This window comes from Centropristis striata, chromosome 19 (assembly GCF_030273125.1).
Source record: "Centropristis striata isolate RG_2023a ecotype Rhode Island chromosome 19, C.striata_1.0, whole genome shotgun sequence".
Taxonomy (NCBI): Eukaryota; Metazoa; Chordata; class Actinopteri; order Perciformes; family Serranidae; genus Centropristis; species Centropristis striata.
In genome coordinates this window covers 23,206,458-23,232,964 of record NC_081535.1, presented here as the reverse complement: position 1 = coordinate 23,232,964, position 26,507 = coordinate 23,206,458, and the positions used below count along the sequence as shown (strand labels likewise).

The following is a 26,507-nucleotide window of genomic DNA, read 5'->3' as shown; positions in this document are numbered from 1 at the left end:
CACTCCAAATGTCTGGAAAAAGGCCCAAGGTTGGATGCAATCTGAGCATCTTTAACACAACCCACCGAAACATTTAACCAGAGCAAAAACTTTCCATCAATTTCAGTTACATTACATATCAAGACCTTTAATCTCCAGACACTCTTGACCTGCTCTTTGTCAAAGATACTGTACTTGTTGCAGGGTGATACATCTGAAAACAGATGTTGCATAGTAGGAAAATGCTTCATCTATATATCAATAAACTGCTTTCTGAGTCTGGCCCCAAACAGTACGAGTGTAAACTGGTCAATCCATTGCACACGTTTAACAGCCAAGATCAGTGGCCACATTTGAACCTAGAACTGTTTACAATGTTAAGTGAGGCACTTTGGTACACCATAAAACAGGTGTGAGCTAAAAGAGCATCTGGCAATGCTCTGGAGGGCATTAAGAAGAATATTCATTGGGCATTGGAGGGCATTGGAGGGCATTAAGAAGAATATTTAAAAAAAATAAATGGTCAAAGAGGAAGAGATATCCGCTATTATTAGGCTGCAATTTCAGCACTGTGTTCTGTCGGGATAAAGCACCCTACCACTCCCAAAAGCAAAGCATTTATTCAAAACAGTCAGTGAATGTACTTTCCGCCAATCAAAAGCAGAACACCAAAATGTGTTGTGGTGGTATTTCTTTTAAGTGTATGAAACTTGTTAATTGAAAAATGACTTCTGTCAGCCTCCATTTATCCCACACACATATTTAGGGCCTCGGGGCAATCGCACCGAGCACTGGTCCCATACAGCAATAGCTGTAGGGACCAGTGCTCGGGGCAAAGCCACTACTGTTATACTGTGGATTTTTTCTTCTTCCTCTTCCGGACACAATTTCGTCCCGCTACTAGTCCTACAACTTGAAGAGTTGCAGGACAAATTACATATCAAAACGTGCGGTTTGATCGGGATCGGTGTGCTATTACTTTTCTCTACAGAATACGAATTTTTCGCAACATAAGTTGCGAAAAACTGCCCAAAATTTTGCATTGAAATGAATGGGACGGCCGAAAGAAAATGAGGGAAAAAGAACAATAATTGGAGATTTTTAAACGTCTACTTCTCCGGCATAATTTCACCTAGAGACTCCATTTAAACTTTAAACAGTAGACACAAGTCTTGTGTATCGGTGTATTAATCCACGTTTCGTCATATCATTTTTTATCAATCCCTGTTCAATGACCATGATCATTTTTGGAGAAATTCTGAGATTATAATGGGTGTGTATTGCACAGAATGTTCGTGCCACAGTGTGTGACATCATCGCCAGAGTGTAGAGGGAGAGAAAAAACAAAATAAATTTGAAAACTGCGCTCCAGGCCGCAAATTCCACTCTACAGAAATAATTTATACATAGAAACGTAGGAAAATTTGTCTTCTCACTCACAATCCTCTGGTAAAGCTGTCAGAGTTATAGTTTGGGCGTAGGACGCACAGATGCACCACCAACATGCATCAACAGCCTCATTGGCTCCCATATAAAAAAACGCAGGGAGCTTTCTAAAGGAAGGGAAATATAACAGGTTTTTTTTAAATCGCTCTGACAAAGCTATTTTTTAATTTTTCTTAAAAAAACAAACATATGTAGACGTTCAGGAAGAACTCGGGACACTCAAAGTGAAGTTGGATCAATGATAGGTATTGTGGTTTTGCCAAAAATGCTTTCTGTTCGAGGCCAGAAATTCGAGTCTGTCCACCTCTGCTGTCACTCTTTCGGAACATTAACAGCTGCAGTTAATTCTGTTGATTGCTTTGATCTGATTGCCTTTGATCTTTGATGTGATTACAGTTACAGATACACACACACACATGCACTAAAGTGCGCACACTACTCACACATGCATACACATGCTTCATACACACACACAGGTAACTTTATGTGATTTTAATTACACACACACACGCACACACACACACACATATTTTGAGGTCATAGTTTGAAATCTCTGAAGAATCTCATCATAGTATACACACACCGGCAGTAGCCCCCATGGCCCTTTCAGAATTTCCCCAGAGGAAATTTTCTAGTTATCTTTATCATACAGACATTTTTAGATAAACAAAGCTCCCTCCTGAAACTGTCCTTTTGTGCTTTAACACAGCCAGACCGAATGACTTTCAGGAGATAAACGAGTGTCCTGCTAACCTAAACAGAGCAGCTCCAGTTCAACAAAGCTTTCTAGTTGTTTTAATCCTCCAGTTAATGCAGTTTGCTGAGTGCCAATTGTCACACATGGTTAGTTCCCATTGGAACAAATCATTATTCACTGCAGAGGAGTGTGCCAGTTTGTTCAAACTAAACTGCTCCACGGGGAAGTCATTTTAGTAAATATTTTATCTCTCTATGTGGGTTTTTGTTGTTGTTGTTTTACAGCCCTCTAGCCTTATTGATTTTGCTTTTAGGGAAGTAATTTGTTATTTGGCCAGTGCAGTAAATGATTTGACTACTCCGTATTGTACATCACTCTGTGTTGTACGCACACAAGGGACATGGGCCAACATGGGGTTGAATCATCATTTGACAGCAGCTGTCTGTTGGGTGACAGATAAAGATGAATGGATGTGGTCAGTGAAATAAATTCAAGGATGGGACGGAAAAAGAGGCTAAAAAAGCAAATGCACCGTTTTTCAAGTATTACCATACATACTTGCATACCTGCCAGGCAGCGTAAAGTGAGTTTTAAGCAATTTCTCAAAAAAAAAAAAAAGCTATTAATGAAGCTATGAGAGTGGTGAGAGTGAACCAAAAAAGTAAAGTTGCGCACTGGACTACAAAAAGATGAGCTGAAACTCATGATAAAGCTCGATAAAGCTGAGGGGGAAGTTGCAGATTCAGGTGATACTTCTCTGATGTTGACGCCGTCTTTTACGCCACAGTGAATATACTGGTATCAGATGGAACAAGGAAACCTAAGAAACCCAACCATTTTAGCGAGGAAAAAAATGACACTGATACCTAGAAGTCTCCTCTTTACAGACATGCCAACACATGCTAGTGAGAATTTTTTTTAACTTGAACTCACTGTATAAAATGACCTGCTGTGACCTCTAGGATAATCGCAGCCTCATGAAACTTTACAATAATAAACTAGAGCCCTTCAGCATTCAGAGGATGGGTGGCTTTCCTACATATATTAACAATAAGGGGGTTACTCAGCAGTATAGAGAACATACATGCCCACTTTCCAATCGCAAAAAAGAAGACCATTTTAAGTGATGAACAAGTGGTCAAAAATGGAAAAATTGGCACCAGATCTATGTAACAAATTGTATCAACCCAAAATTGCTAAAAACAACTTAATTGAATGGCCTTCATACACATAACATCAATGTTCAAACAACATCTAAGCCCTTATACTGTCACAATTTCTTTTAATTACTTATTTATATCTCTGACTCATGACTAGAGTAGTATCTCAAATTAATCAGGTTTCCAGCTTTCAGATGTTGCAAACCACTTTTCTGTGACGACACTTTTCAGTTGACCTTTTATCTAGCCCTGAACATCTCTGGTCCCTCTCCCCTCCATAAACAAGTTTTTAAAAAATCTCTAGGGTTAAAAACAACCTATAATTGTGTTCTTGGGTGGCATCGGCAGCGCGTGACGCAATGCATTTTCCATCTAAGGAAGCCATTCAGTTTATGTTGGTGCTCACTGTGTGTACTGAAGATAATCCCCCCAGATTGTCAAGTAACTACTGCACTACACAAACATCTGTAGCCATTACCAAGACTGAGAGAGTAAAACTGGCATGTGGGAAGAAAAGGAATAATCACTGTTGTTGCAAGATGTTCTCCGATCTCTGCCAAAATAACCTGCCCACTTCAAGTTTGTGTTATCATACCGTGTAGTGGAAATACTGGTTTGAAAGTACAACATTTAAGGCTGAATCCTGATCCTCTGTGGGAAATGCATGTGTTGTTGTTGCAATAAATATAAATACAAAGAAAACCAAATAGGAAATGGTGGGATTACAACCAGCAATTCCCGCACTCTGCTATCACAACACGAGAGGTAGAGATGAGAAAGTAAGGGAACAGAGGTTTTATGATTATGGAGGCAGCAGAAGATATATAGACAAAGAATACAATGATGAACACACTGACAGATTGTGTACCTTGGCAAGCAGTGGGCCACACTCACTATGTATTTGGCTCTAGTATTGTCAGAAATCTGCAACCGTTTGTAATAGTCCTACATCCAGCAAAAGCACAGAAAAAAGCCTCAGGTCACGTTCAAACATGCGCATCAAAGGAGGACCAAAACAGGCTTTGTTAAGGCAGTAATATACCAAAAAACTGCTATTTTTTCTTTGTTTTCTGACTTTTAAGGGGTTGATTTTAACATTATTTAATGGTTTTCCTTAACCCATTTAGGCCGGATGCGAAGTTTGCGTGTATATAACTTTAAGACCTGATGCAACGCCTGTGTGTTTTGGTTGATCCCATCTTTTTTAAGACACATAACCATTGAAATGTGATTCTCTTAAATACATTTGAAAAGGAAAAAAGATGACATTCATTAACTGCGTACACTGTCAACGAACTGTCATATAATTATTGCACTACTACTGACTTTTTAAAAATATGGCATGTTTTCTTTATTTTATTGTTGTTTTTGATGTTGTTAATTGATGTTAATGCTTTTTCAGCTGAGAAATGTAATTCTTCCTATTTGTTATGATGTTGATTATCGATTTTATTTTCATCTTAATGAATTTTAGGACAACAGCAATTTTCCACAGTTAAAACCAAGGGTTTACACTTTTAAATGTTTTTTTTTTCATGTCTCTATTTGCTACAGAGGCTAAGAAATAAATGATTAACATTGACACTTTATGCAGTTTTTTAGAAAACCCTCAGGTTTTGGAAGGTTGTTTTGAGTTTTTCGAGGGAGTTTTTTGAACATCATACCTTTCTGACTGCTTCTCTAAGTATCTTTCAAACCTTTCCCTGCAATCTGGGTCACAAGTTCACTCTCACAGCATCAGATGGAAACAGTTAGCTAATGAACCAAAACAATGACGTACAGAAAGTATGTTGAAGTAGCCTTCTCCTGTCACGCACCAAAAGTCTGGAACAAACTCCCATCACATGTAGGACAAGGAACTTCTGAGAATCACCTTATTTTCTATAATTTTGCTTTAAATTAACTTTAAATTAACTTTTTCTAAAATTACTGCATCTAGCCTATTTTATATCTCCCATACATCCCCAATAAAAAAAAACATTGTGAACTCTAAATTTCATGCATTCTTACAGTGAATGTTTACCAAAGCAAAAGATATGCAGTCATATTTTTGCACAGTTCATAATTTTTTACAGTATTTATAAGAATTTTTGCACAAATTATTTTTATTTGTTGTGTTGTCTCTGTGTTTTATTTTCTGCTTTTAATTAGGGCCTCGGGGCAATCGCACCGAGCACTGCTCCCATACAGCAATAGCTGTAGGGACTAGTGCTCGGGGCAAAGCCACTACTGTTATACTGTGGATTTTTTCTTCTTCCTCTTCCGGACGCAATTTCGTCCCGCTACTAGTCCTACAACTTGAAGAGTTGCAGGACAAATTATATATCAAAACGTGCGGTTTGACCGGGATCGGTGTGCTATTACTTTTCTCTACAGAATACGAATTTTTCGCGACATAAGTTGCGAAAAACTGCCCAAAAAAAAAAAACAGTGTGTGACATCATCGCCAGAGTGTAGAGGGAGAGAAAAAACTGTCAAAAAATAAGTTTGAAAACTGCGCTCCAGGCCTCAAATTCCACTCTACAGAAATAAGTTATACATAGAAACTATGCGACACACACACACACACACACACACGATTTTCGCTACACAGACAGGTAACTTTATGTGATTTTAATTACACACACACACACACACAGGTAACTTTATGTGGTTTTAATTACACACAGGTAACTTTATGCGATTTTCGCTACACACACTTGCGCACACTCCTCCACATACATGTTTCTCACACGCGCGCGCGCGCGCGCGCGCGCGCACACACACACACACACACACACACACACACACACACACACACACACACACACACACACACACACACACACACACACACACACACACACACACACACACACACACACACACACACACACACACACACACACACACACACACACACACACACACACACACACACACACACACACACACACACACACACACACACACACACACACACACACACACACACACACACAACTTCATGCGATTTTCGCTACACACACAGGTAACTTTATGTGATTTTAATTACACACACACACAGGTAACTTTATGTGGTTTTAATTACACACAGGTAACTATGCGATTTTCGCTACACACACTCGCGCACACTCCTCCACATACATGTTTCTCACACGCACGTGCACACACACACACACTTTGAGGTTAAAGGGCATAGTTTGAAATCTCTGAAGAATCTCATCATAGTGTACACACACCGGCAGTAGCCCCTGTGGCCCTTTCAGAATTTCCCCAGAGGAAATTTTCTAGTTGCCTTTTATTGTGCACCAAGTTGAGTTACATCACCAGTTTAATGTTTGTTCTGCTACAATGATAATAAAGCCTTTCAAAAGTTTATCAGTTTGAACCAAAATATATGTTTATAAAAATATATTTTATACATTCATTTGAATATAAAACTCAAAATGTTTTTAACAACATCCGAACATTAATAGAATCAGAGTTGTTTCATGGTTTTAATATTTAAATGTATCTTTAACAATCATCAATTAGTTATTTTTTATTACCTTTATTTATTTATTATTTAGGATTTTATTGTTATGGCTCCTTGTGTCTCCTGTTTTTATTACCTGTGTTGCTTTGTTTCCAACAGAATAAACAAAATTGACATGAACATGCTGACCTTTCAAAAAACCTTTCATGAAAAAAAGAGAAATAAAAATGTAAAATGTAACAATATTATGTATACATACATAGAAAATGGGAGGGGGGTAGCAGTGGCACTGAATTGGGTTTCTGATGCTTATAAAAATGCTTAAAAATTGGGTCTAAAGTGCATCTATTTTGTCCAGCTCTCAATAAATGTTTCCTTTCCCTTCTGTCCATTCCATAAATATTATGTATATACAAGCTTGATCTGTTTATCACATTTCTTTCCTTACAGGCTACAAACTGTTTTCTCAACAGATATTTATCCTTCCCGTTTCCAGGACGCCATGAATTTTAGTCCAAAATGGAGCCACAATGTGACTACTCCAAAATATATGTAAATAATTTGCATCTTTGTTCCCACACGATCTCAACCTGTGAGTCTGATTTGAATAAAAATGTCTTCTGGGCAGAAGTATAAGAAAGACAAATGACATCTTCCAGCTACATTCTCTCCAGGATGCAGAGCTCATTGTGTGAATATCAAGCTCCATTTCCCCTGTGTGGTTGTCGGTTTCCCGTCTTGTTTTAACTTTAAATGTATTTTCCTAATTAATTTGCATGGAATCTATTTAACAACTAAGACTAAAGCTGCAACAATTAGTTGACTAATTGATTTAAAGAACTTTTTTCAGCAACTGTTTTGATATTTGCTTCATTTAACAGTCAAAAATGCCAAATATTCTCCGGCTCCAGCTTCTCAAAAATGAGCATTTGCAGCTTGTTTTCGTCATACGTTATAGTAAATAAAATATCTTTCAGTTCTGGAGCGTTGGTCCGAAACAAGTGCTTAAAGGACAGCTCTTTGGGTTTCAGTTAAAATTGGTCATAACAACTTGATAAATCAATTAATTGTTTAGTCTATAAAGTAGAGCTGCAATGAATGGTTGATTTATTGAATAGTTGTCATTTCTTAAGCAAAAATACCAAAATTCAGTAGTTCCAACCTCTATGTGAACATTTCCTTGCTATAGTTCCCCATGGTTATATAATTATGTTATATAACTGAATATATTTGGGGTCTGGACTGTTGGTTGGACAAGACAAGACATAGCCTTGGTTTCTGGGTCTACCATTTTCTGACATCTAATGAACCCAACAATTAATTAATTATTCAAACCAGAAAGGAATCATGAGTTGAAGCTCTACTATAAAATATCAGAAAATAGTGAAAATACTGCCTCAAGTTCAAATTGCTTGTTTTGTCCAGATGACAATGCAAATATATTTAATTTATAATTATATAAAACAGAGAAAGTTGGAAAGAAAGAAGTTGGAACGAATTCATGTTTGGCAACTTTTACTGGACAAAGTGACATTTTTGTACCCTGATCTAGAAGAAAATTATTTATTGCAAACCCATATAGTCTGTGGTGTGTCAAATTCAAGTGTGATGTATTTGACAAGCAATTATTCAATGAGTTGTTTCAGCTCATTTAAATATTATGCAAGTGTTGATATATTTGGACAAGGAGCAACAGGTGCGACTGACACTATTCTCACACTTGCAATGCATCATAATTGACAGCATCAGTTCACATCCAGTGCCAGAACGTGTTTATAATTCTGGACTGTATGCTTGCTATCTTAATCTATTTCTGCTATTTTATCTTGTGTATGCAAGAAAGGATTATGTGTGGGATAATCTAATCCTGACTGTAGTTAATGTTCTCTGTCACTGCCCACCACAATGGACTGATTTAGATGTCTTGGACGGACAAAGATGCAACCACACTGAGATTCTGTGAAGTTAGACATCAACGTCGTGGAAAACTGCATGAGGCACCGCCTGTAGTAAGTATCTCACTCCCTGAAACTCTGCACGGGGCTAAGTCTGGAGAGGTGACATCATGCAAGTTCTCAGAAGACCTTCCTTCTTTAACTCCACAGCAGCAAGACAAAGGTCAGAGGTCAGGGTTCCCTGATTAACCCAGTAGTAATGCCACTGGAAAGCTGCTTGCTTTGTGGCGGTTTAGCCGGTGATGCGTCTCTTTAGTGCAGTATAACAGGTCAGATTACATCTCCTCTTCTGTGGCCAGCGACAGAGAGGTCATCGGTTTTAAATGAACGTCAAACTGACATTTCCAAAAGGGATCAGAAGCAAAGGCCACAGAGTTCATACTGCCGTGCATTTCGCTTTAGGAGTCAGTTTAAATTTGGTTTCATTTTAGTACAGCTATATTTGGGAAACAATCATTTAATTGGCTGTCCAAAGAAAAAGAGAAAGAAAACTTCTTTGCAGTTTAAAGAACAGAAGTGCTTACCATTCAGTCAGCAGAAAATGTAATTCTTGCAGAAATCTTAAAAATGTGTTTCAAACCAAATCACAGCATGGATTTTTCTACAGAGTTCCACAAGGTCTTGTTGTCTTACTGTGGAAATGTGGAAAGAATTTTGACCATTTTTATATAATATTATTTGGAATTGTAAAAAAAAAAAAAAAAAAAAAAAAAAAGAAGAATTCAGTTGTGTAAAATGACACCAGCAGTCCTCCCCATCCAACCCATTTTTATACAAATACATTACAAGCTGAGCAATAAATTGAAGAATGCTTTTGGTAAGCTGTAAAGGAAACCCAAAAAGGATCAAATGCAGATATCATTTGACCCAAGAAGTTTGGATAATACTTGGAACCGGGGGTATTTCGATGCCTTAAAAGTATGCATACATTTGATGTATCAAGGTTGTGTGATAACCGTTTGCCCAAAGATTGATGGCAACTGAATAATGGTATTTTGAAAAGGAAGTTTAGCTACAAAGTGCTGCCAGATGAGTCTGTTACTAAAGACATTTGCAGTTACTGACAATGTGAACGGAGTTACCACAGGAGTTCATCTGGTGTTACATAACATTTGCCCAGCACTAATTTAGACACTCCCATTAGCCCTGAAACATCTAGCTCGCAGCAGGCAAAGTCACACTGTGGAGAATGAGGTGCCACATGAAATAACCGCTACCGAATTAAAGGAACACAACTTGTATTAGGACCCCACAAATTATGGAGGAGTTGGGACAGACTACAGATGCTATGGATCACAGGTACCTCCAAGTGGCAGCACATTATTTGAATGTTTATTTGAGCACCATTGAGTTATAATTGCAAATCTACATACATTTGAAAAAAGCAAGCATATTTGTCCACTCCCATGTTGATAAAAGCATTAAATGCTTGAACAATCTCCCTTTAAAAAGGTACATCTTGAACAAATAATGTGTGCAATTGTGTGCAGACTGATCAAAAGCCCCTTCAAATTGAGACACGCCAATTTACCAATTTACGACATTTACCACTACATAAAATGTCATAAAAACTATGGCACACAATAGGAGGGTCATTCTAGATACATACAGTTAACTACACCATTATTTGTGAACACTAAGACACTGTGTCCTTAAAAAGTCATGCCCTAAACTCCACATTGAAGTCAAAAAATCTTAAAAAGTATCAAGGAGACAGTCTGAATTAAAGTAGTTTCAAGTAAGTTATACATTCAAACTCCTGGATACACAGCAAAACAAATGTCACAGGAAAAATACACCCACATACATATTCATATAAAATAAAAACTATAGTAGTTACATCAGGTTCAACTAAAAATAACACTTGAAGATCGTTCAGATGAGGAAGGGAAGAGAGTTGGAAGGAGATATTGAAAAAAATTCAACAAATCTAAGCAGATTCTACGGGAAATATTGATTGTATGTCATTGCATATTTATGGACTATGGACAATCATAAATACAATAAAATGTATTTTTCAAAAAGCACACTTTATTGCAGTCAAATATACAGTATGTATTCAAATGAAGTTTACTTTGGGAGAGAATAAAATAAGGGACCAGTATTGCTCCTTGCACTTCGTCTGTGATAGCTCAGCTCTATTAAGCTAATGGACTGTCAAACTCTTGGTTCAGCCAAACCAAATTAGTAAAGCACCAGTGTTAGCAAACATGACACCACCCCGGGGGTATGTTCCAGGGAATGTTGGTGCATGCTGGAGAGCCTGATACACTGACAAATACTAAATAAACGGCCTAAAGTAAAAAAGACTAAAAGACTAAAGACTAAAGACTAAATAAAGTGTGGAGAAACAAAGGAATGACGTAATCGAATTAGTAATATTCCATTTTTGGTTTATACTTGTAGTGTCCTCACAGGAAATGCAATCTGTGCTGCAGGTCTGTGCAAGTCCAATTTCCATGAGAAAGCAACATTTTGAAATATGACTAGGGGATTTGTCATGCAAAAAAAGTACAGACTAGCTATCTGTTTATGTAAAACTTTGGGACAATGCATCCAAGAAATTCTAAGGGGAAATTATCATCCATGGATAATGTTGCACAATCTTCTGTATTCTCCCACAGCTTAGATTTGATTTTACAAGGGATGAAAGTCAGCCACACCTACACCCTGAAGTCATGTTGAATGATATTATAATTTGGTAAAGGAATATAGGTCAGGTTAGGTAACTGTGTGAAGCCTCAAACACGCCTTCACACGCATCAGGCTGCTTTGTGTTCATCTGAGGCAGACAAACCAGTCTGCAGGAGAGCATCCATGTCAAGTGTATGAATTAAAAGGCTGAGACATGATTTTTGTCTTCCTCATTTTCTCCATCTGTTTCCTGAGTAAACACCTCAATAACTGCACAGCGTGGCCCCAGTTTGTGCCTAGTCACAGAGCTAAAAATCAGATTGTGAGAAAAATAAACACCTGTTGATCTTTAAAACTAATCTTCCAACCTTCTGTGTTTTTCAGAGACGCTGCAGTTTGCGGTGCTGTTGAATGTTGTTGTGTTTTACTGAGTGACTTGGGTAACATTTAGTCTACTCTCAATGTTTACGAGCACAAAATATTCCAGTTTTTGCCCTTATTCCAAAAAAAAAAAATACTCTGACTTAACATTCCATTAAAATCCTGTTGACATGTAACTGAGCGTACTATGATTGACCTAAAAAAAAAATTTTAATCACGTCAAAATATGGCTAAGTGAAACAGATGGAGCCACTAGAGCTACTTTGCTCTGTTGCGTCAAAACACAATATTTTCAGCAAAGTTTTCCCACTGGTGGCGATCTTGTTTGACCATGCAATCGCTGCATCCCTCTTTCATTCCTTCTTCTCATATTAAAAAAATTGGCCTGAGCGTTGTGATATTTACTCATATCCAAAAACCTGTTGACATCAAAGTCTTTCATATTGTTTAAAAGTAGAAGTCTCCTTAATGGTGACCAGAAATGTAGGCTTTCCAATGTAGAGCATGCATCTCTACCCTGGCCTATAGGGCTTCACAATTAATTAAAATTGTACTGAAATCATTATATGGACTAGTGCAAAATCCAAATTGCAGGAAGCACATTATCTGTTAAAAGGCAAAATGTGTGTCAAAATACCTTCTGAATTAAATATTGTGGTGCTGCAGAGATGTCCCCGTCTACAAATTGTATTCTACAGATTTAGAAATAATCTCTGTCGGGTACAGATTGAAGGAAAAAATCTCAAATCAATCTCTAATATTATGAATCATATCGCTATTGCAATATCAATCCAAATACTTGCAACTAGATTTTTTTGTTCCAAATTGCGCAACCCTACCCCAGCCTTGCAAACTGTTGGCTTGTTGGTTTGTGCACAACAACCATGGAGGAACAAGACACCATATCGGAATATCTAAACTGGTCGAATGCCCTGTACCAAACTCTGTATACTGTCATATTGTAAACTACAGTGAAATATTAGCCTGCATGTAATCATACCTTTTCAATAACATGAAACGCAATATAATAACAGCATCACATACTGCAGCCTAAAATTACCAAACTTTTGAATCAGCACCTCTGCGTAACGATAAAACCTCCATGAAGGTACCATTTCTTGCATGATTGTTGCACAACACTGCTGCCAATATTTTTGTTTGTTTTATTTATGTTGTACAAATAGAGCAAAGACTCACAAACCATTTCCGGCTACCATCTTTGTTTGTATTTGGGGGGAAAACGGTTTAAACTTGGGAACACGTGGAAAATCTTTTTTTTTTTTTATGCAGCAGATTTAATATTTTTGCAGCCAAATGAATTAGAAGAGTGTTCATTTAAGTAAAGATGTCATATGACAAGAAGCTGGGGAATCAAAACCATGTATGAACAGAACAACATCCACTACAGTTGACTGAATGACTCAGGAGTCATCTTAGTAAAAGCACTGTAATGCAAGATGATGCATTCATGAGTAGGATTTGTATAAATGGCGTGGATGGAGTAGAAGAAGTACACAGCATGGATTATACTTAGCCTGCACTGACTTCATGACTTCATGTGCAACCATCCAAACCTGAGCTCAGACTCTGAAACACTGAGTAGGTGGTTGTTTACAAATGTTTTGACAGCCAGTAGCTGAAATAATGTTGTTTATTAGAAGTGGTGAAGGGATTCAAAGTGATTACTGACAACTTTCTACTGTCTTTAAAGCACCTGAATGTATTTAATGAGCACAAACGAGACATTTGAAGCTTCAGTTTTACATGTGTAGTTGTTTGAGCGCTTACCTTTTCGTCCTCGTCTTCACTTTCTTCATCCCGAGCTGTGTCCTTGTCCGAGCTGTGATCATCATCATCATCACCATCACCATCATCCCCAACTCCAGAAACTTTGATGTCCAGCACGGGTGTCATGTCTTCCCCCTCGGACAAGGTGTTTGAACCGGAGGACGACGACTCACTTCCACTTCGCTCCATTTCTTTTTATTTTTGCTATTATAACCTATTTCAAAGCCAACCCCATTTGAATCCGCGACGTCAAAACAAAGCGTAGCTGTTAATTAACCTGCAAGCACACCTGCCCACTGAGTTCATTTTCGTTTATTAGTCCCGAGCCCATAAAAAGGACACCACAAAGGCAACAAAAGTCACGACGCTGCGGGGAAAGAAGTCTGCGATATCAAAAATACTTTTTTTTTTTTTTACCCTGTTTGATGTCAGCGTGAGCGTCAGGCTGTGGGTGTCCAGGTAAAAGTTACCTCTCTTCAGGGGGTTTGTATCGCTTTACTCTCCCTGCAGCGCGAGTCCATGCTGTCACTGCCTTCATAATGCACGAGCCTGCAGCAGCCCCGAAATAAACCCCGCCCACAACGTGCGGGGGAGGACCAATCAGATCACAGTAGCTCCCACCCCGTAATCAACTTTTAAAGAAGTTTGGTGCACTTTATGGTTCAAACAAGCAGTGCTGAAAGAAGTATTCAGATCCTTTATATCAGTAAAAGTACTAATATCCCATTTTAAATTACCCCACTACAAATAGAATTCATGCATTCAAAACCATTTCCATTGCTGATACTTTTGTACTTTTAAGTAAGTTTTGAATGCTGACTTGTAGTGATAGTGAGATACTTGTAGTGGAGTAATTTCCAGCAGTCGTGAAAGTATTGAGATATTTTAAAGTACTAATACTACGATGAGAAATCACTCCACTACAAAGTCCTGCATTCAAAACTAAAGCAACAAAATGCACTAAAATATCAGTAAAAGTACTTATTATGCAGAATGGACCCACTCAGATTGTTTCATATATTTCAAATATATTATTGTATATTATTATTATTATTGTTGATGCATTTATGTAAGAAGAGCTCATTTTAACTACTTAATATACTGTTATGAGGTTTTGTTTTGTTTGTTTTTTAAAGTCTAATCACTTTAAATGTACTATATTTTTTATGTTAAATCTTGAACTGAAAAGTAACTAAAGCTGTCAGCTAAATGTAGATGAGTAAAAAGTAAAATATTTACCTCTAAATGTAGTGGAGTAGAAGTATAACATTTTATATGTGGAAATACTCAAATAAAGTACAAGTACCTCAGACGTGTACTTAAATACAGCACTTGAGTGCTAAGTTACATTCCCTCACTGACCAGCAGTCATGGAAAGTAACATTTACGCAAGTAAAAATTTGAGATCATCCTACTTATTCTTTACTTGAGTATTTCTTTTTATGTAACTTTTTCCTTCTACTCCTCTACATTTCAGAGGCAAATAGTGTAAATTTATTTCTCCACTACATTTATTATAAAACTTTAGTTACTTTGAAGATTCACTAATCAGAGCCTTTGTTCCAGCAAAAGTAGAGAAAGATGGGAGGAAGATGCACTTTGCTGTTAATTCCTCTGCTGACCAATAGATGACACCAAATCTACTTTCAACATACATTACATGCTTACACTCACAGTGAATTATGACATTTAATCTGGATTGATTGAGATTTATTGAGCCTTCTTGAGATTTATTCCACCAGAATCATTTATGATAAATTGCGTAAAGTGTAGTGGAGATGCAGCCATATATGTTATCAATGTTTTTTGTTTTGTTTTTGCTTGCAATGTTTTATTAAATAATATTGAATTTATTTTTAAGAATAAAACAGATACATAAAGCTTGTTGCACAAATAGGCTATCTGCAAAAAAGCTTTTTGTAAATCAGAGATATTATACTTGAAAGATGGGAACTAGCCCCTTATTTCAAAATATACACTCATAATCTGCAGGGTAAATAGCTGCACATTTAGTCATGGCTTATAAAGAAAGAGATGCAACAGTACCACAACACAAGAGGGAATGCTTCACTGCAGAGATAATTACTTATGTCAGATTATTTTTATTTCTCTGAGCTCATAAACACATTCAAATGCAACACACACAGGAGGGAAACTATTGTAGCTTTCAACCATCTTCATTTAAATTTAATTGAAAACAAATTTACAAGCGTTTAGTCACAGAGGATCCCAGACCACCAGTTAATGTATCATCATGACTGGCTCCTGCTGATACAGGACTACACCCATGTGTGATGTCAGCAGCTACACCCAGAGAAAATCTTTCTGACTGCCAATGTTTGATTGAGATTTCCCACCACAGTGTGATGGATCAGTGTTCATATGCAGGGGCATCATTTCCATTTTATTGTTATTATTATTAGTGCAGTTTGGTGTTACTGTATGCAGAGGAAGACTGATTTACTGTTGATATCCTCTAGAAACAACACTATAACTGCAGACAAGGCATGGCATTATTTACATTATTTATTGATTGCTTATCCCACAGTGGGGAAATTCAGTCAGAGCAGCTTAAGATACAGATGGAGGAAGTTACAAAGAATGTTCAAGCAAATTTGCATATAAAAATGACATTATATAAATTCATAAATATACATTCATTACATATATAAAAATAAGAAAAATATAAAAGTCAACTAGGCCTGCAAGCAGGACTGAACGGGACCGAGCACCTATTTAGGGACCGAGCACCGATGGTGCGAGGACCCTATTGAAATTGAAGGAATTATTAGGGACCGAGCACCGAAAGGTGCGAGGACCCTATTGTAATTATTATTATTTTTTACCAAAATGAATTGCCTTTTTGGGGGCTTTCTCATATTCAAAAACTCACCATTTTCGGAATATACGTCAAGCTCTCGTGAAAGTTACTCACTAGCGCCCCCTTGAAAATTTCAAAACAGCCTCACAATATAGGATTTTTTCACGTAGACACACGAAAGTTGGTACATATGTCTATTATGGGATGACGCACCAAAAACCCTCAACAACCCATACCCGAAAACTTACAGGAAGTCAGCCATCTTGGATTGAATATCGCACTTGTCATCGTTTTGGCCCATTTCCACGCCGCTTACTTTAACGACCTCCTCCTACAGATTTCACCCCATTGACTTCAAACTTGCTCAGTACCATCACAAGTCCTTTGGGATCAAAAGTTATTGAAAGCTTTACCGACGGTCACACTATGTGGACGTGGCATGGCGGCTAAAAATGGCGTCTCGCCATAAAACACGACATTCTTATAACTTTCCCATTCTTTGTCCCATTTCCTCCAAATTTCTCATGCTTCATCAGAGTCCAGCCCTTAACACTTCTACATAACAACATTTCATACAACCCCGCCCCTTATGCTATATCCACGCCCCCTTTCATCACAGGACCACGTTGCATCCTTTAACAAACTCCTCCTACAAATTTCACCTTATTGCCTTCAAACTTGGTCAGTAGCATCACAAGACCTTTGGGATCAAAAGTTATTGAAAGCTTTACCGACGGTCACACTATATGGGCATGGCATGGCGGCAAAATATGGCGTCTCGCCATCTAACACCAGACTGGATAACTTGACCATACATTGTCCAATCTGTCCCATAATTCACACGCGTGATTAGGGGCCAGCCCGGAACACACCCACATGTCAATATTGACACACAGTCATAGCGCCCCCTGCTGGCAACTGCAAGTAACATGTTTTACTCCTACCCCGACCACAGTGGTAGGCGACACACCATTTGGTACGCATAGGGACTGAGCCTACAGCACCGCGCCCGACGTGGCCTGCGCTGACATGTCCTCCCCCAATGGCTCCACTCGGCTCGGTCCCGTTCAGTCCTGTTTACAGGCCTAGTTTATTTTGTTTTTCTATAAAAGAGCTCTATTTGTTTTGTATTTTTTATTTTCCATATACTGCCAAATATTTACCTTGTGAGGCAATAAATTGTCAACTTTCAACTTCATGCTCCCTCATTTGAATAATTCAGAGGTCCAACTTACTGAACTAGTGTCTATAGTTTGTTCTTCTAGTCAGACTAGGGGTGCTACAATATAATATATTGTAATGTAATAAGATTTTTTTTTTGTTTCACTATCATTTTAGTGAAGTATTTTCCTATTCACAGTAGCAATAATTTAGCCTAACTATTGTTTATTTAATTTGGGACCAGTTTATTTTGTTGGATGTACATATTATTCTTATAAAGTATCCCATAAAGTTGGAATAATTTTGTTTTTAGACACAATCCTCTGTTTTCTCCTATTTAAATGCACCAGTATGTGGTCCACTGGCTTTATAAAACATCACCTTTATAATAAACCAATCCATATTTATTCAGAAAATGTTTACAGTCAACAGCACTCACTGACCTCCACCTTAAACAGCTTCCTGCCTTTATAATCCTTATCTACTACATTATGTCACGGTACACTGAGCTGCAGAGAGTAAACACACTGCTGAGGTATTGAGCCATTATACGCAGACAGCTTTTCATCTGGTGTTGACTGTCTGACAGCTGAGAAAGTGTTGATATCCATATAGATCCTGCAGAAAACGTTTTATATTCCCAATATCCAGCTTTAATACTGCTGTCAGAATCATGCACATGCTAACCATTACACCTGATAACATCAGGATATTAGAAATAGCACTTTACTTTTTGTTTGCTTGTGTTTAAGGTGTTGTCAGCAGATGTTACGTCCACTTAACCAAACCCAGCCAGCAGACAATAATGTGACAATCATAAAATCAAAGAAGTCAAAAGTGGAGTGAATGTTGGATGTTGAATGTGGAGTGTGCTTTATTGTAACAAAACAAAAGACACACTAAGGTGGGCGAGGATGGGACAAGTGGTTGAGAAATAAATATAACAAAAGAAGGCCTATCTAAACTACCTGTGAAAAAAAACAAAACAAACAAAAGGCCTAACTAACTTCTCTAATAAATGACTTTTCTATAACAATACAAGGGCGGGGGGCGCTAGTGCGCATGCAAAGGATCTACATCCTTTGCATGTAGATCCTTGTCAGTGCTCCCAGAGGAGCACTGACTTACAAAATCGTCTTTATACCGCGTCTTTCATGCCAATAGACCACAAGTGTGTGTGTATACATCTCCCTAAGAACTCTTTCCAACTGAAAATCCAAAATGCCAAAGCCAAATGTCTCCGGCAAAGCCAAATCCAGCTACAGCCAAGCCACCGGAGCTGGAGCTAGCACCATCGGTAGCTGCTAGCTTTTCTCTCACCAGGTCAGACATGCCTCCAGATAAAACTTACGATGTGTGTAAGGAACTGTGCAAAGAGGTGTCAGAGTCAGTCCTGCGCTGCATTAATGAATGTTTCGATGCCTCTGAGGCTAAGTTTCAGTCACTCGCAGCCTCGCAGGCTAAACTGCAAGCCCGTGTGGCTAATCAAGAGCAAGCTACTAGCGACCTTGACGCCCGCATGCTAGCGCTTGAAGCTAAATGCACTGAGCTGACGGGACGCAACACTCAGCTTCATCCCAAGGTGCTTGACCTGGAGGCCCGCTCTCGGAGGCACAACATCAAAATTGTGGGCATACAAGAGGGTGAGGAGGATGGTAGACCCACTGAATTCGTCTCCAGACTAATCCCTGAACTGCTTGTTGACGAACACTTTCCGCATCCAGTCAAAGTCGACCAGGTGCACCGCTCACTCCAGCCAAAGCCGGCCACTGGCGCCAGACCGCGTACGATCCTGGCGCGCATCCATCACTTTCAGCAGAAGGAGTTGATTCTTCGCCTCGGCAGACAACAGTCCATGGAGTACAAGGGAGTCAAGGTCCTTATCTTCCCGGATTACACCAGCAAGGTCATGGCTCAACGCCGCGCCTTCAGAGAGGTTCAGCAGGCTCTGCGCGACGAAGGAATAAAACACACGCTGCGATACCCGGCCAAACTTTACGTTTACCCCCGAGACAGCGGAGCGCCCAAGATCTTTGCGGACCCAAAGGAGGCGGCGAAGTCCCTGGAAAGGAATAATGTACGAGAAGGGGAGTAGATCCACACACTGACATTCTTCATTTAACTCACGGTTGCGCCCAGGTGAGACAAATATCTGTTCAAAGCAGCTGATCAGCTGCTTGCAGCACTGGGACCTCTCTGCACATTGTTTTATATACACTATATTATAAGGGTCCACTTTAAACTGCTGCCATGTCCACACAGCCTGAGGCCCTGATACTGTTCATGTCTTCACTGTTTTAATTACTTTATATCGCGGTACTAGATAGTTCATGTTACCACACGTCGCGGGGAGGGGGCTAGTGGTAACATATTCTGGTTGTTTACCCAGTAGCTCCCTTTGAGATGAATATGGGATGCTATGTGCCGGGTTCGGGGAGGCACAAGGCGGGGTGGGAGGAGAGGGAAGTTATTGTTTCACTATATTCTTTCACTGTTTTTTCATACGGTCAGTGCTTTATTTCATACTACTTGGTTGTAAGGGACACATTGGTCTTATGGAAGGGGCAACATCTCTCTAAAATTATTTGTTATTGATGAACAGGGTGGTGAAATTTGTGAGTTTTAATGTGAATGGGTTAAACGGACCTGTGAAACGGAAGAGAGTCCTAACACATTTGAAAAAACTGAAGATTGACATTGCCTTTATACAGGAAACCCATCTGACACCCCTGGGGCATAGATAGTTGAAAAGGGATTGGATAGGACATGTAATATCATCATCCTTTAACTCTAAAGCTAGGGGACTGGCCATCTTGATAAATAAGAACACCCCTGTAACAATTGGAGAAAACGTTGTTGATACATTGGGGAGATATGTTTTAGTGAATTGTCAGATTTACTCAGAATCCTGGACTCTCTTAAATTTTTACGCACCCAATTATGACGATGAGTCATTTGTTCAAGACATGTTCTTATAGGTGTCAGGAGGACGGCAAAACATTCTTATAGGGGGTGACTTTAATTTCTGCCTGGATCTTGTTCTGGATAAGTCGGCTCTATCAGTATCCAAAACTAAAGCAGCCAAAATCACCATAGAATTCATGAAGGAATTACACTTAACTGATGTGTAGAGACAAATGCACCCTCAAACCTGAGATTATTCTTTTTATTCTGGTCGCCACAAGTCTTTTACTCGGATTGATCTTTTCCTGTTGTCGACACAGCTGATTGACAGAGCAGTGGAATCTGTCTAGAATACTATCAGATCACTCACCTCTGACCCTATCCATTTATATGCCCCGAAAAAACTACTAATATGTATAGGTGGCGTTTGAACCCTACTCTCCTTTTCAACAATCAAGGTCTAAAGAAGTACACCAGTTATTGGTAAATAAAAAGCTTAGATACAATACTTTCCACACTTATAAAATTGAAAAAAATATCCTGAGAAGTAAGCAAAAATACAGAGGAAAGCTCCAGGATGATCAATTCAATTCAAACTGAAACAGGTTCTGTGTCATATAACCCAACAGAAATTAATGATGCATTCAAACAATTTTATACACAATTATACACATCAGAACCACCAGAAAACTTGACTAACATTGATGAATTTTTGTCCATGATTGAACTGCCCAAACTTGGCCAGAAAGATCAAAAAAGTCTTGATCTACCCTTTACGCAAAAAGAAATTGAAAAAGCTCTAGGCTCATTACAAGCAAACAAATCACCAGGAGAAGATGGGTTTCCTCCAGAATTTTACAGGGAATTTAAGGATTTACTCCTCCCACTTCTCATGGATGTCATCAACTTGGCCTTTCAGACTCGAACACTCCCTGAATCATTCTCCACGGTCATAATTACTGTAATTTACAAAAAAAATAGAGACCCGTTGAAATGCTCTTCATCTTCGGCCAATTTCATTGTTAAATACAGATTATAAATTAATTTCCAAAGCCCTGGCTAACAGACTTGGCCAATACTTTCCACAATTAATAAATCCAGACCAGTGTGGCTTTATTTCAAAGCGCTCCTCAGCTAATAAGTTATGTAGGCTCTTTAATATTATTCATTTAACAAAATCTGAAACGGAACCCAGTATAGCTGTGGCTTTAGATGCTGAGAAAGCCTTTGATAGGCTAGAGTGTCCATATTTATTTAAAGTGTTAGCCAAGTTTGGGTTCGGTGCATTATTTATTAGTTGGGTTCAAACTCTATACCATAAATCTCAGGCAAAAATCAGCACCAATGGACAGATTTCATCTACATTCCCTTTAAGCAGATCAAGTCGACAGGGATGCCCTTTGTCTCCAGCACTTTTTGCCTTGGCAATTGAGCCTTTAGCTGAAGCAATCAGGCAAGATCCAGATATAAAGGGCTTTCAGGTGGGCCACACGGTTCATAAAATTAATCTCCTGGCAGATGACGTTATTTTGTATTTAAAAGACCCTGGTAATTCTCTTTCCAAATTACAAATTGTATTAAATACTTATAGTAGTATTTCAGGTTATAAGGTGAATTTAGAAAAAAAACAAATTTTGATCACTCCAAACTCCAACGCACAAGTCCAATTAGATGGCCTACAGATGGCATAAAATATATTGGGATATTTGTAGACAACAACCTCAAAAACCTGTACAAACTGAATTACCTCCCACTGCTCAGTAAGATTGAGGATGATTTACATAGATGGATGGGCTTGCCTCTCACCTTGTTTGGAAGAGTTAACTGTATTAAAGTGAATCTACAACCGAGATTGCAATATTTGTTTCAATCCCTGCCCATTCCATTGCCACAATCCTTCTTCAAAGCTCTCAATAGATATGTCAGACAATTCTTATGGAATTGTAAAGTACCTCAGATATCCATGGCAAAGTTAACATGGGACTGTGGCTCAGGGGGACTTCGACTACCAAGTTTTAAAAACTATTACATGGCAGCTCAGATGAGGTTCATCTCATCCTTTTTTGAGGGCAGTGATGCCCCTTCTTGGATACAAATTGGACTGCACCCCCTGAAAGAAAAGGTCCACTGTGACTTCATTTATAAGCATAATTCTGGAACTGTAAACAGCAGGACAGATAACCCAATCTTGAGGCATCTGATAAAGATCTGGTATGAGGTATACAAGAGTCTTGGATTAAAGGTGGGACTGTCACCTAAAACACCTTTAAAGCAAAATGAACTTATACCCATGACTCTTGATAATAAGATTCTGGACATATGGCATCATAAGGGAGTCCAACATTTGGAGGATTGCTTCAATAAAGGACTTTTCATGCCATTTGAACACTTGAAGAAGAAATATAACTTGTCCAATCAAACCTTTTTCTGTTATCTCCAATTAAGATCCTTTCTGAGAGCTAATTTGGGTCCGGAAATGACTCTGCCTGTCATGAATGATGTTGAAAGATTTCTTTATGATGGGAACACATATAAATTTATTTCTAAAATGTATCGCCTGTTGTTGAATGAAGGCCCAAAACCAAATGTGCATAAGTCTAGAATGAAATGGGAGTTGAATCTCGGTGTTGCAATTGATGAACACTTTTGGACAGAACTATGTCAGAACAGCTTGTCAACTATTATCAATGCCCGGTATAGATTGATTAACTATAATATTCTACATCAATTATACCTTACCCCAGAAAAATTACATTCATTCAAATCTAACCTGTCGGAAATGTGCTTCAGATGTGATGCTGAAGTTGGTTCCTTTTTGCACTGTACCTGGCTGTGTATGAAAGTTAGACCCTTCTGGTATGATATCTGTTCCACTTTAACCAAGATCACAGGAATAAATGTTCCAGTGGACCCTGAACTTTGTTTATTGGGGAACTTTACAAGTATTCGCCGCTCTTTGAACAATGCACAGCTCAAATTTATTGAAGTTGCTCTATGTGTGGCTAAGAAGTGCATTGCAGCATCATGGAAATCTGACTCCCCTCTTCTTATTGATAGGTGGTCTGTTGAGATGAATAGTTGTATCCCTCTGGAAAAAATCACCTATTGTCTCAGAAAACGATATGACACCTTTCTGAAAATTTGGCAGCCATATTTAGACCATATTGGTACATCTCTTACACCAAGTGCTTAATGTAATCGTTTGTATTGACCTTGAACACTGACTTTTTTTCTTTCTTTTTTTTGTTAGATTGGGGGGCTTTGTTATGTCTCTATACTGTTGGTATAGTATATGTTTATATTTGTACACATTACATGTATAAAACTGAAAATAAAATATTTTAAAAAAAAACAATACAAGGGTGGCACAACCAATAAACCTAGTGGAGTAACAGAAAGTCAACTAGGTGTGTGCAAATGTACAGGGTACCCCAACTTACCTAGTCCCAACCTCCCACCACATACCAATTTCATTAAACAAAGTCTGCAAATGGATCAAAACGAAGAAAGAATGAAGGCCCAAGATGTCCTCATTTTAAAAGGATCTCCTCGGTGCTGATTGGCCTGGCTACACAGGCAGCAGCTCTGCAGCAATCACCTGCAGCTTCTTACTCCCAATCACTGATAGCTCTGTGCAGGAATCTCCTGAAAACACAGGGAAGGGGGAGGAGAACCACAAAAAACCACACACACATATACACCTTGCTGCCTTACACTTAACAAACACTAAGACTCTAAATGACAGATTTGAGTGCATAAAAATGTTCTTTTACTAAATCATTGATTTCTTTGTTTAGATGCTGCCTGACATGTAACAGCGGACATTATTACTTTGCACACGACTGTGCAATCCTCCCTGCACCTGGTTAAATAAAACACAGACACACTGAGCTGTCATTGGTTTTCACCTCATCTATTGACTGAAAAAAATATTCAGAATACACTTGAGGCCAACCAGCTGCTTAAATTAAACTTTATTTTAATATTCATACTACATGCTTGACAGCTGAGAGACTGTGAGGAAGCACTTGTTTAAAATTTTAAATACACCACTGATTGGTCCAAGAATCACTTCAATCGCAAGTTGCAGTGAAATCTGTGCTTTTCAAGCTTCAGGCTGACTTTGAAGGCTGAAACTGCTCGGTGCAAATGTCATCCGTTCAGCGTGATGCCCGAGGGTCGCCTCTCCTCTCGCCCCTGACTTTTTTCTCTTGGGTACAAAAAAATCCCCTTTTTATAAATGGCAAATCAAAACATTTTTAATTCACATCCTGAATGACACCAAAAAAGGAAAAATGAAGGCAGAAAAAAAATAATGAAACTGAGGAGAAACAAAAAATGATACCCAGAAAGACACAATAGTAAAATTAATTATTTCTGTTAATGACCAATTATCTGCAGAAATGATAATCCCGTTGGTCTAAGTTGTACTCAAAATTAAAAGCTAATAAGTGATATTAATGGAGAATATTATACCTGCTAAACCTCACTCCTCTTACAGATTGATAAAGTTTCACCAACAAAGGTATAGCCCATTACCAAGAGAAGAAAAAATGTGCATACTAGCATTCCTTAGGAAAATGAGAAAAAATCTTGGTTTTCTAAGTCTGAACTAATATGTTTTCTCTCCTGTGTTTAGGACCTTAAAACGGGTGGAAAACCCCCAGTCTGCCAGGAAAATCTTTTTAAGTAACTTATTTTTCCCTACATCTTAAAATAGGTGAATGCAACCTCAGATAATTGATTTCATATTGATTTCATAGCCTAAACGTTTTACAACGCCAGTCATTACGTGTGTGTGTGTGTCCGCTGCTCATTGAGCTCCACTGGCTACCTGTTGCAGCCCGCATCAAATTCAAATCTCTAATGCTGGCCTACAAAGTTGTCTCCGGTGCTGCTCCTACCTACCTGAACGCCCTGATTCAGACATATGCTACCTCACGACCGCTGCGCTCTTCCAATGAACGGCGCCTGGCTCTGCCCCCCGTTGGTCCAAGGCAATCCAGACTCTTTGCACTTCTTGTTCCCCGCTGGTGGAACACACTACCAGTTCCTACCAGAGCAGGGGCGTCCCTCTCTACCTTTAAAAAACTCCTGAAGACCCAGCTCTTCAGAGAGCATCTTCTCTCCTAGACCACATGATAAGTCTACTCCTCAAAGAATTGTCACTAGCACTAATAGCTCTTATTGCACTATACCTTGATTGTTTGCTTTTTACTCTTCCTGTAAGTCGCTTTGGATAAAAGCGTCTGCTAAATGACTAAATGTAAATGTAAATGTGTGTAAGAACATTTTGAGCACCTGCTCAAACCAGTACCCGCGTTATTTCTGGATATGCATATGTGTGTGTATGAGTGGGTTGTATTTGAGGATAGAAACTAGGGGTTGGCGATTTGGCCCTAATTATATTTGTATATTTCAGGGTATTTTTGCAATAAAGATATTCTAGACGAATTTAACGTACCACAAAAAAACAATCAACCATAAATCTAAATTGTAGTGTAAAATCCACATCTCAACAGTTGCCAAATACAAAAAAAATGTACTCTTGACTCTTCAGTGCACAAGGGAAGTATTAGAAAATAATAAAAAAATAATTCTGCATATGTCAGTGGTGGAATGTAACTAATTACATTTGCTTAAGTACTGTACTTAAGTACAATTTTGAGGTACGTCTACTTAACTTTATACTTCTATTTCACGACATTTTAAAGGCAAATATTGTATTTTTCACTGCCAGCTCTAGTTACTCTTCACATCAAGATTTAACATGAAAAACGTGATTAAACATTTTTATAAATTAAAAAAGTATATTAAGTGGTTAGAATTAGCCCTACTTTGATGACATTAAAATGCTGCTTACATAAATGCATCAAAGATAATTATCCAACAATATATATAGAATATATAAAACAATGTGGGGTCATTCTGCATAACGAGCACTTTACTTTAGTTACTTTAGTTACTAGTTACTAAGTACATTTCGATGCTGATACTTTTGTACTTGAATGTAGTGATTTGATGTCACTACGTCAAGTAGGAATGTTGCCTTTAACGCGATATGCATTTTTTTTTAATCTTATACAAAAATAAAATATACTGGTATTATCGTCAATGATAAAAT

At 38.3% G+C, this 26,507-nt stretch overlaps 1 protein-coding gene across 1 annotated transcript in view; it reads right to left on the bottom strand.

Annotated features, from left to right (window-relative positions):
- Nucleotides 1-14,029, bottom strand: part of mast4 (microtubule associated serine/threonine kinase family member 4) — a 139,017-nt gene extending 124,988 nt beyond the window's left edge. The window contains exon 1 of the mRNA XM_059358712.1: nucleotides 13,498-14,029. Within this exon, the coding sequence (XP_059214695.1) occupies nucleotides 13,498-13,686 (189 nt within the window). The 5' untranslated portion in view covers nucleotides 13,687-14,029. The remainder of the gene's footprint in view (nucleotides 1-13,497) is intronic.
- Between the last annotated feature and the right edge of the window lie 12,478 nt (nucleotides 14,030-26,507).